The sequence below is a fragment of the Trachemys scripta genome, chromosome 1, assembly GCF_013100865.1.
Source record: "Trachemys scripta elegans isolate TJP31775 chromosome 1, CAS_Tse_1.0, whole genome shotgun sequence".
NCBI lineage: Eukaryota > Metazoa > Chordata > Testudines > Emydidae > Trachemys > Trachemys scripta.
This window is the reverse complement of record NC_048298.1, coordinates 192120067-192134082: the sequence shown is the minus strand read 5'-3', so window position 1 is coordinate 192134082 and position 14016 is coordinate 192120067. Positions and strand designations below refer to the sequence as shown.

Sequence of the window (14016 nt, the reverse complement as noted above, 5' to 3'; positions counted from 1 at the left end):
TCTTCTCCCTTCCCCAGCATAAGAAACCTTGCTTTGAATATATCCCTACCTTTCCCTCTTCTTCTTTTTATTGCAGTGTAAGATGGACCAAGCATTTGGCCTTTTGTCTTTTTAATTACACTTACAGATGCCTAAATGTACTCTTTGGTATTCTTAGCAATATTTATTGATTTGATCTGTGACATCAATGTAGTAAACTTCTATTTCAATATTTCATGTCTCAGACATGCAGTTTTCAAGGATCACTCCGAAGCACAGGTCTCTGAAGGGAAATCTGTGACTCAGTAACAAACCATGAAAGCTGACCTAGTCTATGTGGGCATTGCAGGAATTCCAGACATTTACAGATCTGTTTGGATGCCTATCTTTCTTCCTGCCTCCCTTTCTTCACAGCATCACCATAGTAACCTGAACATCACCAAAAGCCAAAGGGTCCCATCACCTTCCCACACTGCCGTAACTAAAGTATAGAGCTAGGGGATCTGACGTGATAAGGCTTTGGTTGATGTATTCCTTCTGGACTCATTTGTTTTCTCCTTTCCTCATCCATGATCATAAAACTCACCATTATCCTAAATTATGTGCCAGGCTTCAAGTTAGGGGTGGTGACGTTTTACACTCTCTGTCCCTTTCCATTTTGGAGGCTCAGAACATTAATACTTCCAATGTATACATTAATTTATTTTTACAAAAACCCCATGACACCTGCTAAGGTAACCCCTTGACCTGAAACCGCTGTTTAGCAATGCAACACTGAACAGACATCAAGCCTGCCTCAGAAACCATGGAGATGAACACAGTTAGGTGCCTAAATAGAGAGATATACACAGTATATATATTTTACAGATAATTCTACTCAGTAATTGCCTACAAAATGTTACAAAGTGAAGGCTTTGCTTAGATTTCTCAAAGATAATAAGAACACCATGAAGTGTTTTTACTAACTGCTATTTTATGCATCTGGCTTTTGGGAAGAAGAGCTATCTTAGGCTAATACATTATGTCTGCTGAGTAAAATAAGCAAGAAACCAGGGCCCACTTTCCCCAGGCATGATTTTTTTCAAAACTTTGGGGCAGGATGGTTTCATGAAGCGAACAACAGAATCTGATTGGAGCCCCATCAGAAATTCAGGAGATACTTAAATTACTACAGTTTCCAATTGAGATTGACGGTACCTGCCAAGATCGAAGCCTCAGTAGCAAAAGCCACAGCAAACTCTTTGATGACATTTGCATGGGCATCATTAATGAAGAAACCAAGGTAGCTGACAGATGAATGTAGTGATAGAGAAATGGCAGGTGGGAACAAATTTAAAAACCTGTCACCAACTTTCTTTAGGGCTTCATGCAAGAATTCCACTTTCCGATCTTCACACTAAAAGAAAACATATGGGGAGCATGCATTACAAACCATCAGTGGCACCTACTGCCTCATAAACAATTTCTACTGGACAGTATCCAAACTTTAAAACCACTACCATAGTTCGGTATTAGTTGGCACTCCGACTGGCAGTCACAGCAGAAAGAACAAGTACTGAATATTCACAGAGATTAAATTACTTTCTTATCCCTTGAAATATTCCATCTAGAACAGGGTTGAGATACATTGTGTGGAAGCTTGAAAAGGCTGCTGCCTATGCATACTTTCTGTGGTTAATTCAGACTTTTACATCTGACACCTTTCAAGAGCACTACATTCACTGCAAACTAATAAATGTTTATTTCCTATAAAATGTTATTAATGGCCAACTAGTACCATGGTGTTTGACATTTTGCTATGAAACTTGTTCTCTTTATTTTGTAGTCTCAGCAGCATTATAGAGTATGAAATTATAATGAATATAATTCGTTTGTCCAACTGCTCCATCACTGCACTTTCCATATTGCTTCAGTAGATCTCTGACAAAGCGAATGGCAAAGTGCTGCAAGGATGCAAACGTGCAACTTCGCCAGCAATGCAAGGTCTCTAAAACTTTTACAGATCAGTATAGTTTTAGTGATACCCGTACCATTCTTCCACTGAAGTGTACACATTGATCCTTTAGGGTGGAGGCAGCACCTCATTATGCTGTTTAAGACTCATTTTGTAGAGAATATCTCAATATTCATAGGGCGTATTATTTAGATTATTTTATCTTTAGATTCAGAAAACACCCTGATCACAGGTCAAATTTTTAAAAGTGCCTAAGTTATTTAGGAAGCTAAGTTTCATTTTCAAAACTGACTTAGGTACTTAGGATCTTAAGTCCCATTGATTTTCAGTTAGGCTTTGTCTACACTGGAACTTCGTCGGCAAAACTTTTGCCATTCAGGGGTGTTAAAAAAACAACCCTGAATGACAAAAGTTTTATCGACAAAAAGTGCCGATCTGAACAGAGCTTTATCGGCAGGAGCGCTCTCCTGCCAACAAAGCTGCTGTTGCTCGTCAGGAGTGGAATTTTTTTGTCGGCAGGAGAGAGCTCTCCTGCCGACAAACAGCAGCTACACTGTGTGCCTTTTAGCGGCTTGGCTGTAGCAGCGCAGCTATGTCACTAAAAGCTGTGTAGTGTAGACATAACCTTAGACTTAAGCTACTAACTGCCAAAGGACAAGATACATCATAGATAATGTAGACATTGTAGACAACTAGTGTAGACACACTGAATTATATTGAAACAGAAAACAGTTGACTGTGTGTATGTAATTACTGCGACTATCTAATATGCAGCAGTTAGTGCACAAAAATTCAGTGCAAAATTACTCCCCTGTGTAGTTTAGGCATTACAAAGATATTTTGGTGAATTTCCTGCTTAGGAGCTTTTGAAAATCCCCCTGGGTACCTATCTGCGTCTGTAGGCACCTAAATATGTAAATCTGTTTCTAAAGTACTTTTGAAAATAGGATTTAGGCTCCTAAGTCACTTACACACTTTTTAAGTTTTTACTCCATGGCAATACCAACATATAGAATGTGAGCTACGATGGGCAGGAGAGCAAATGCAGCACCAGGCAAAGCAGGGGAAAAAAGCAAAGAGAACCAACCTTTTTTCTATAGCTATTTTTAGTATGTGGAACTTTCTCAACAGTGAACTGAGAGCAACCACTGTTCTTCCAGTCAGCATCCAAAAGCAGTGAGAAATGAATGCACAGAGGACGTTAAGTAGATGATATGTCTGAGGGTTTGCTTTTTTGTGCACACTGCATATGCAACTGCTTGCCTAATTTGCATGCTCAGAAGGCAAAAAGAGATAGTACTGACCACTTGCACATGCAAATACATGATTCGCAAACACAGCCATGTTAGCTGCATGTACAGATTAGGTTATGCAGTTGCACTGACATATTCATACATAGAGTTTAAATGATCAGACCTCAAAAAAGCCTAAATCCAGCCCCTCTGCTCTCATGAGACTTAAAAATCTCCCTCTAATCCCTACTTCCAGTCCATAACATTTGTTGGCCTGATCATTCCTCAATATCCACCATCCGAATATTTTTATTGATATTTGTAAATGTAGAGGGGAATAAATGCAATTACCTTAGCCTGTGTCCCAGCATACTCTGTGATGGGATACTGTTGCTGGATTTTCAAAACATGGCATTTATTTGAACACACTGATCTTTGCATATTGAATCCCTCATCCATATAATTTTTGCATACTATCATTTGTGCTCCTGCTTGCACATAGAAAACAATCACACCTGAGTTTTTACAATTATGCAAGGAATTATTAGTGCAAAATAATTGTAAGAGCAAGTGAAAATACATGATCAAGAGAGTCCAGATTTCAATCTGAATTTTACATTAGCATGGTTTTTGTGCTCAATGGAATTGTTAAAGGCTTTCTTACCGTAAAGAAATCACAAAGAGTTATGTGTGGGAAAATCTCATGGGCTTTGTTTCTTGCACATTGGTTCTTGCTCTCGTTCCAAAATTCCTGCAGTTTGTCATGCAACGGTCCAGTTGGGCATAAATAGAGAGCATATTCCTGAGGGATTGGATCATCCAAAGAAGGATCATTACAATGAGAGTGCAACCTGAAATTGAGAGTGCATCGCACAGGGTAAGTTAAGGCACAATTGTGTACACATTCCTCCATCGCTCTGGTGAAGACATCCACAATAAAAGCAGAGAAAGAAAAACAAATAGTTGCTACATGAGCAGAAACTCATAATGAAATAAGAACAGATTAAAACTAGAGCTGGTCAAAAAATTTCCCCTTGTGATATTTATTGATACGATGAAGTCTTTTGGTTTTTAAATGAAAATTTTCTTTTTTTTTTGAAATTTGAAAATGAAAACATAATTTTCAGTATTTGAAAACAGAAAACTTGTGGTATTGTTTGTTTGATTTTCTCCCCCATTTTCTATTTTGCCATTGGAAAAGGGAGGAAAAGGGGCAGGGGGAGGAAACCACCAAAAAATGGGGGGGGGGGGAAATTGAGAGGTAATTTTGCAAATATAGGTTTAAAAAAAATCCTTCACAAAACAATTAGCATTTTTATTCATCTCTAGTTAAAATAACAACAACAACAAAACACCCCCACCAAAAAAACCAAACAAAAAAGAAAACACATCAACTGAAATTAATAAGTCATGCTCCAATCTGTAACAAGTCATTTTGCTTTGGGAATTGCAGCATGATCTGCCACTGATTTTTTCAATTCACAGCATGAAATAATTTCGGATGGAGCTTGTTTTGTAGCCTATGTTGAATTGGATATGTGCTGGGATGAACATGCAATCCACCACTTAATCACCACTCTGGATGTCAAAAGTACATGGCACATATCAGCATGTTTTGCAACACGTGGACCCAGATCCAAAAAATCCAGAACCACCTTCCTTGTAGTATGAACTTTAAGTAAAAGTCATAACTTGTGTCATCTCAGCCTTGCTGGAAACACAACAAAGAGGAATATACAATAATGCATATTTCAATTGTGCAATGTTCTCATTCTAAGCCTTTGTATGTGGATGATTAACTGTATTTGACTTAAATCGCCCCATTTGGAGCAACATCAGTTGCTTCGTAGGAGGCACTACTGCTGCTGGGTGCTCTTTTATATCTCTTCTGTGTCTCACAAATATCAGCAGAGAGCGTGGGTCTGAGATTTGACTCAGGTCTGGTCTACATTTAAAAATTAGATCGACCTAGCTACGTCACTCCGGGTTGTGAAAAATTTTGTGGCCTGAATGCTGTAGCTGGGTCAAACTAATCCCTTGTGTGGTCGACAGAAGGATTCTTCTGTCAATGTAACTACTGTCTCTCAGAGACGTGGAATAACTACACCAATGGAAAACCCCCTTTCCATTAACGTAGGAAGCATCTACACTACGACTCTCCAGTGGCACATCCGCAGTGTTGGAGCTGTGCCGCTTAAGAGGTATAGTGTAGACATACCCTTAGATCTGGGATTTAAATTGCAAAATAAATCAGCATCAGCAACATCTCCATACTCCATCATCAGTGTCTCAGGCTGGAGAACAAATTCAGATGACCCAAGAGTAGCAATTGACAGTACCAATGGTCATGCCTATCCTGGATTCTTACTTTTTAAAACCGCAAACTCTTAGCCATTCAGCTTGATTTTATAGCCTTTTCCCACCTGGAGTTGTGTTCCCTACAGTCAATGCCTTTTAACTTAACATGTTCCAAATTCCTTTACAATTGTAATCTCTCGGATCTTTAACACCTCCTTTTCTACTTTTGCTTCATGGGCTGAGCATCTAAACTTTCCTCTCTGATCTATAGTCATCATCCAGTTCTGTGAGAGGGAGAGGTTTTTGTGCATAAGTGGAGGTGTGAGAAATTGGAGACATTTATTACATTATGATTCCTCACAATCCTCCCTTCTTTGACTATGTCAAAATTAGGTGATCATGACAGTATCCATCCCCCACACCCACATGTTCTCTCACGTGCCATAAAATAGAACCATCATCTAGGAAGCAGTAACTCTGCTCTTACTTTACTTTGCACTCTGTGCAAATAATTTTATGCCTACAAGAAACATGATCGAATAAAACTATTTCCATAAAGCAAAATAAAGATGAGCTCAGATTTGATTTCATTTTTACCATGAAGTCTGCTAAATCCAAATCCAGTGGGGAAACAGCCCATAAGCAACTACATTTCATTCGGTTTCATGTGAAAGTACTCCTGGGGGAACTGTAAATTATTTCATTCTTACCACTTTGAAGCCTCGTCTGCTGTCTTGTGTCCAGTAGCAGCCAAAGCTTTTTGCCTAAGGAAAATAAAGTGGATTCACTAGGAGAAAAGAATAGATGCAAATTCTCCTTTGAGTTCTGGAAACTTTTCCTTAATACACTGTATAAGCATGATTTGTACGGTATATGGGCCCACATTATTATTAGAGATGGGGCCAAACAAATTCCCAGCTCCAAACACTATGGTGGACAGAACCAAAACCTTAGATCCACACACTCTTATACTTGGGATCTGGAAATCTGGATCCAAATTTTCCCAAAGGAGTCAGTGTTTTGTTTCACCCATTAGAGAGACAGATCTGAGCCACAAGTTCAGGGATTTTGGTTCAGGTCGATCTCTAATATGTAATTACCGTTCTATGGAACCAAATTATACCCAAATTCAGTATCTTTTTCTATCAGGGCAGTATGTTCCTGCACATACACATCTTTGAGACCAAGTGTTGAGTTTCTTGGGGTGGGGGAGGTGGGAATAAGTCCAGCAGAGGAATTGGACATTTCAGCCTGGCCACAATTCTAAAACTCACTATGACTCGTGTGTTTCTTTTGCTACACCCAAGAGACAATATTTGCTACACTTGAAACAAGATTTTCTGCCTGTTGGGGTCTTGAAGACAAATTTGTAACATTTAATTCCCTTCTGTTCAAGTTCTTATATTGCATCCAGCCCTGTGATATCTGTGCTCCTTCCAGCAGCGCATTAAACAGTGTGACTGGTTTCATGTACTTTTTTCTGTCTTCCTCGCCCCAGGGAGAAAAATTGTATGTGGATTTGTAAATAAATAATTAAATGTATTACTTACATACGACGTGCTGTGTCCTTTTATTACTGAAGGCTCAACATGGCCAAAATACAACTCTTTCCCCCCAAGCCCTCCCCGCTACTTTCTTTCTTGAGCACTGTGGACACCACCACAATCCTTCCTGTCACTCAGGCCAGTAAACTGGGTGTCAACTTTGAATGACTCAGACCTGTCTCTAGGACCTTATGTCCTAACTATGTGCAAATCTTGCTGATTCTTTCTGCACAACATCTCTAAGGTATGGCCTTTCTCATCCATCCTCACCGCTAACACTCTCGTCCAGGCTCTCATTATCTTGTGTCTCGATTACTGCAACATCCTTCTCTTTGGCCTTGACAAATGCAGTCTTACCCACTCATATCCATTCAGAATGCTACTGTTAAGATCATTGGTTGCTTTGACCATAGATTCATAGATTCATAGATTATAGGACTGGAAGGGACCTCGAGAGGTCATCGAGTCCAGTCCCCTGCCCGCATGGCAGGACCAAATACTGTCTAGACCATCCCTGATAGACATTTATCTAACCTACTCTTAAATATCTCCAGAGACGGAGATTCCACAACCTCCCTAGGCAATTTGTTCCAGTGTTTAACCACCCTGACAGTTAGGAACTTTTTCCTAATGTCCAACCTAGACCTCCCTTGCTGCAGTTTAAACCCATTGTTTCTGGTTCTATCCTTAGAGGCTAAGGTGAACAAGTTCTCTCCCTCCTCCTTATGACACCCTTTTAGATACCATGTCACCCCTCTCTTTGCCTCCCTCCACTGGCTCCCCTTTCTCCATAGCATCATGCATAAGCAGCTTGTTTTCACTTCCAAGGCCCTTCACCAGCCATCCCTACCCTACCTATCATCTCCCATACACTATCAAGAGGTCGACCCCTGCTTTCTCTTTGCCAATGCCAGCCTCTGTCAGTTTTCAAACGAGCTTTTGTTCTTTCTCCCATGCAACCTCCAACTCTTGGGAATGCTCCCGGTCAACATCTACAAAGCCAAATCACTGTTCTCCTTCATTTTCCTCCTTAAAACTATCCTTTGCCATTAGGCTTATAAAAAATTGACAAATGGCTAGGCAGCTGGGGTGCTGAGACCTCTGCCTATCATACCAAATCAGCATTGTCTCATTGTTTCCTTGTGCCAGTCTGTATCTACCAGTTGTCTCAGCTCATATTAGGACTGTAAGCTTATTGAGGCAGTGACTGGGTTTTTTTTTTGTGTTTGTATAGCACCATGCATGGTGGCATCCTGGCTTATGACTTCCACAAAGCAAATAATAGGCAATAAGGCAATTTAATGCAAAAATGGATCCTATGTCTACATATCTCTCTCAAACAAAAAGCAGACGAGTTCTTACATATATATATATTTTAAAGTACTGTTTTAGAAGAAGAATAAACTACCAGATCCCTGTCTGGAAATGCTAATAACAATTAGTACTGTATAAGCCTGGACTTGGGGGTTAATGTGTTGCTGAGATTCTGCCTGATTCCCATTTACACTAATGCACCTTTAAACTGCTCAGATGTAAAGGGGCCTTAGGGTAAAAGAGATTATGGCACTGCAGCTCTGAATCGTGTAAGATCAGCTATCTTATGATATTTCCAACACAACCTGGTTTTGGCCAGGCCAGGAATGCTGAATGGCTGAAATCAGGAACTGAAAACACATGCAAAAGTTTTAAAAATAATAACCAAAGTTTCTAAGCTGAGAAAGTTGTTCAGTTCAAATTTTAGGCAAACATCCAGGCTACTTTCTAAATTTTATCCAAACTTGCTCAGCACTTTGACTATTTAGCTAACTGTTTCCTTTACACTAGAAAGCACAAATACACTCCATAGGTAGCACCACTGTGCTTTAAAGAAGATTTAAAGAATTTAGACCTCAGAGTCAAAAATTTTCAAAACTGGCCACTCATTTGGGGTGTCTCAGTTTTGGGATGCCTGATGGGAGAGACCGTGAGCCAGATTTTCAGAAGAGCTGTGTCCCCAAAATTTCAATTGACATTAATGGGAGCAACGGGAACTCAGTACCTCTGAAGTCAGGCCCAAGGTGTCTAAAGTTGGCACCCAAAAATAGAGGGCTCTTTAGAAAATTAATTCAACACTTTTGATACTGAACCTTTTCAGACATAGTTGCTTCACTGGTTGGTTTTATTTTCAATAAGAAGCCAACATATATATATATATGGTTATGAAGATGTATTGTAGTCAGTTTTAAATTCACATTGATGGATCCTAATTTCACTCTCTGTCTCTCTCTCTCTCTCTCTCTCACACACACACACATGTTAAGAATTTGCAGGAAAGGGAGTAAATTTTTGAAGGATGAGATTTTCAAAGGCACATAGGAAAATTAAACTGCCCAACTGCCACTGAGTTGAGGCCCTAGATTCCCCCATGTCCCTTTGAAAATCTCACATAAAATGTGCTTATCTCATCTGAAGATGTTTAGGAAACAAGTGACCTTAATACTGCATTTTTCTTTAATGCAGAGTCAGATTCTGCCCCCAGTTACACTGCTCCCTCACAGGGGTTGCCAGTACAACTGAGAACAGCATTTGGCGCTTTCGTATTTTTCATGGAGATACTATTTTCCCCTCTCCCCTTTGGCGTGTAATTTTTTAACATGATCCTAAACTGAGAAAAATTCTTTATGGAATAAAAAGAGTAAAAATGACAGTTGTGTTGAATAGTTTTATATGATATTTATAAACAGGAAAATTATGTTTTGTGAAAAGTAAACCCAGTCTCTAATGTCCTACATGTGGTAAGATGCCTTTGCTGTGTCGTAGAAGCCAGCATAGGCTAAAAGGTGTCTTTAAACTTAACTGTGTTACAGCAAATTTGATGAATGAAAAATGTGACTTGTTTCTGGTAATACTGTGGGAGATAACCGAGCACGTCAAGTGTTTAACAAGTTTTACAATCTCTCAACCCAAAAGTGGATAGTTTTTAGATTTAGATATTAAAAATGGATGCACAGTAGGTTCTTTTTAGGATAAGATCAATACGCCACAAAATGCTATAAATTAAGCCCAAAGCATGATATCTTATCCACATACAGAAACATCTGTGTCAAGCAGTTGGCTGTTTTCTCTGTTAAAAATGCAAGCTGTCTATGTTCAAGTTTTTATGAGAAAATTCTTTTAATATATTGAGGTAACTTATAAATACTACTCACGCTATATGTGCAGGGAATCCCATAGATAAGAGGGATTCCAGTAAAGCGCAGGTGCTTCTGTTTTTGACTTTGTTCAAGACCTTCGAATATAGTTGTGTTTCAGCCACTGCCATCTCTTCCACTCCTCCTGTGAATGTATGTTCAGTACAGGCAGAAATTAGTAGAGAGAGACAGAGAGAGAGAGGCTGCTAAGATAAAAAACCTCAAACCCCTTGTGATCTTTTTGACAAAAGCTGATATCCTGTTTTCATAGCATGTTAGTCTTTGCACTTTTACTTTAGGGTGGTTGAAAGGCAAGAAATATATGCAGTCTTTGTCTGCCTGCCATAGACTGTAGCAAAATAAGACTAACCTAGTATATGTCCACAGTATAGCACAATGCGTAGTCAGTGCAAATTTGCTAATTGCAGGGAACTGAATCTCTCACTTTCAGATCATTTTAAATGCACCCCAAGGCAGTAATGAGTCAGTGAGCATGAGCTGTTGTCATGCATTGGTTGTTCAGTGGCATACGTGAAATCAGTTGGTGGTCTGAACCCAGTTCTTAGTGGACACATTTCCTACTCACAGAGCCAGCACCACAACTGGGCCCCTTGTTGGCATCCCCATCAAAGAGGCTAAGAACTGAATGAGCATGGAGGCTGAAATATGATTTCTCCTTTAAAGGTGGCTCCTCCAGGTCAGGTTCAAAGCACATAGGTTAAGCAGTATGGGAAAAGTTGTACTTCCAGCTTGTGCTGCTCTTGGCAATAAAGACTAAGACCAATGATATACTGGATAAACTAAAGCATTCCCTTGATGACTCAGCAGCAGGGAGAAACAGGATGTCAGATTCTCCAGTTTACACACTACAAAGTGAGTTTAAAATGGCCAGAGATTTCCCAGAAAAATTCCCCATGTGAGGGGAATCTCCACTGAATCTCCCCTGCCTCTGTGCTGCTATGTCCCTCCTGGCACAAGGGGTGGGGGGCAGGGTGTATATCAGGGGCTGGGAGAGGAAAAGGGTTATCAAGGAACAGGAGAGGGCATGGTAAAGCAAACCTTTTCTATACCTGATTCTCCACTGCTGTAAGGTTCCTGAGGGCCCTTATGTCAGTTGAAGATGCCTCCACACCTGACCCTGGAAATTTTAACTTACCCCAGGTCCTAGTGGCTGAGAATCAAGGAGTTGTGACTAGTTCCCTAACAGCCTCCCCTCAGGCATAGTGGGGAATTAAACCCAGGTCTTCCGAAGCTGAGCTCAGGGCAGCCGAGGATCAAACCCATGATCTTGCTCAGTACGCTAGGAAAAAAGAGAAATATGGGTCATTTCCATGTGTAGACAAACCAATTCTGCTTTCACTCCTGCCTCTAAGTGAACCCAGACGGAACCTTTTTGATCAGTTTTCTTTCTTTTTTTCTCATTTTTTTAAATGCCTCTGCTTCCTAATTCCTGCAATGATCAGAAGCAGAACTGCCAAAATAAGGTAATAAAAGCTGTTCTTGTCACAAAGCTGTCCTGGCTAAGAGGAGAAAGTATCAGAAATATTGTACAACCTCCTTTTCTTGTAAGAGTTCAACTCTGATCTTGCAGAGCCAAGTTTGAATAAGATTCCTCTGAAACTTCTGAGATTCTCTCATCATTAGTAAATGCCACAAACTACTCTAAAATATTAGCACTCTCATTGGGGAAGCCACAGTCTCTCAGTAGCCCCTTTTTCACGTATACATACCAGCATGGCTCTTTGGCTCGCTTCACAACCTCCTGTCCCCCCCTCAAAAAAAAAAAAAAAAAAAGATCAAAACAAGATCATGACTATACTGTTATTCTGACCAGGATTTTTCATTTCAGTTGCTCCATGAGCTTCTGAGTTTAGAGCAGGTGGAATTTTCCCATTGGCTCAAGTGCACAATTTTCAGAATTATGGAAGTGGAATTCTTTCATAGTTAAAATGCAGATCTATCCTGGGAACTATCTTTTGGTTTGCTCTTTGCCTCATGCCTGGTGGGTGCATTTAGCAACGAGCACACCAAATTCACAAAGAGCAGTGCAACCAGGTAAAGGGCCTGGTTTGCCAAACTGACTAGGTTTGAGGGGCTCATTCACCAGAGCCCAGAATTCTGGCATTTGCTTTTCTCCAGCCACTTTATTTAGTATAAATGGAACAAGCAAGCATACCTGTGACTTAATCTTTGGAGAGTTTCCTCTCAGACAGGTTTATGAAAAGGTTTACAAATACCACAATATTACCTTACCTGATTACACTGATTAAAAGGGTTGCTGAGTTTTTGCCTTCCTGGTATCCATAGCTATGTCATCCTAGGCTACCTGATATCTACGACCAGGTTGAATTACACAGACTACAGTAATAATGTCATTTGCTACAGTGGTTGAGCCGGCAATTCTGGGTGGTTTGATGAAAATATTTCCTGAGTGGACTGGTTTAATAACAACTAGATTTCCCTCTGGCTTATTACTATAATGAAAAGAGAACATATTTTTGTTTTTAACCATGACGTCTCAAGAAGAGGTGAGTAACACCCTAGGCCAGAGTAAATAATGATTCTATCATTTTGTAGCTGTATGTCATGCATCTTAATGCTGTTTTATTTCCAGAGCACAACACATTTAGCAATGAAGGTATTCTTTAGGTTCAGAAATCATTTGCAGAAGGATGCTGTTTTCTTATTTCTGCCCTAAAAACAGCAGTTCATATAATGCCTCTTGACATTTTTAGTTACCAGGACTGTCTAGTATATCTGATAAAATAAGAGAAAAGTTGTATTTTGATAGGTAATGCTTGCTAGATGGTGAAAAGATATTCTATGTTCCCTAAAAGTTGGTGGTAAAGATGAATTATACTTTGTCTAAAGCAAAAATTTACTGGGCCTGATATTGTGGATTTACAGTACACTAGCACCTCTGACTTTAATGCATTTACTCCTGATTTACACCAGTGTGAGTGCAGAATCAGACCCACTATGTCATTGATTATACAGAGCCTACCGGACCAGATACTGAAGTTTTCTGTATCCTATCTGTATCCTATACCTTCATGTTAATTTTAAAACATAAGGTTTATTTACCCAGAATTACATTTTAATTTCAGTTTGTGATCTGCATACAACACTCAAAGGTTCTTCAGCATAAGCTAAATGGGAAGTCCGACAGATCAGAGCAGGCTTTGCACAGTTCGTAACTTGTACTTTCCTTTACAGTACTTACAGTAGCAATTAAAAAGCACCCTGTGGAAAATGCTTTGACATTTAAAGAAGGAACTTGTCAGAATTTCTTGATGTGGTGAATGAATTACTCTAAATAACTGTGGTTATAAGCAGACTCAAGCAACATTTTAGTTTCGGTAAATTGCTGGTCAATGCTTGCTAATTAGCGGTCCATTTGTGCAAGTTGCTGAGTGCCCCGACTCTCACTGAAGTCAATGGGAATTGCAGGAGCTCCTCGGTAACACATAGGAGGTGCTCAGCATCTTGCAGGATGAGGCCATATTTAGGCAAACAGAGAGCAGGCCTGAAAGCTGTCCCTGGATTTGCTTTGTATCAGCTGTTCATTCCAAAAGTGTGCGCAAAGCAGGGCCCCTCAACAAAAAAAATCATCACCCGTAGAAAGGCACTAGGGGTGGTATGAGGAGAAAGAGCAGTTGGTTTTAAAAGTGACTTCTGTTCTTTGTTGGTCCAGGTACTGGAGACTAATCCCAATACTGGAAATCCTGAAATCACCTCTGATACTGAAGACAAATTGCCAGTAGCTGAAGTTCATTTTTTCTACAAAAGATTTTTCAGCATACAACAAGCAAAAGTAGATCCCAGTGCAAATGGACTTG

The 14016-nt window shown here is 39.8% G+C and overlaps 2 protein-coding genes across 4 annotated transcripts in view; one reads left to right on the top strand and one right to left on the bottom strand.

The window, feature by feature from the left end:
- UBASH3A (ubiquitin associated and SH3 domain containing A) overlaps nucleotides 1–11445 on the bottom strand; it is a 40185-nt gene extending 28740 nt beyond the window's left edge. For 2 of the 3 annotated variants that reach the window (XM_034753420.1, XM_034753436.1), the window contains exons 1-4: nucleotides 10196–10357; nucleotides 6174–6227; nucleotides 3830–4016; nucleotides 1177–1375 (exon numbers count right to left, since the gene is read on the bottom strand). In XM_034753420.1, the coding sequence (XP_034609311.1) occupies nucleotides 1177–1375; nucleotides 3830–4016; nucleotides 6174–6227; nucleotides 10196–10308 (553 nt within the window). In that variant the 5' untranslated portion in view covers nucleotides 10309–10357. Of the gene's footprint in view, nucleotides 1–1176; nucleotides 1376–3829; nucleotides 4017–6173; nucleotides 6228–10195; nucleotides 10358–11333 lie in introns of those variants that run through there. The other variant, XM_034753428.1, reaches the window with a different exon arrangement.
- A 1242-nt stretch (nucleotides 11446–12687) lies between these two features.
- TMPRSS3 (transmembrane serine protease 3) overlaps nucleotides 12688–14016 on the top strand; it is a 36883-nt gene continuing 35554 nt past the window's right edge. Inside the window, exons 1-2 of the mRNA XM_034771026.1 lie at nucleotides 12688–12705; nucleotides 13872–14016. Coding sequence (XP_034626917.1) covers nucleotides 12688–12705; nucleotides 13872–14016 — 163 coding nt within the window. The remainder of the gene's footprint in view (nucleotides 12706–13871) is intronic.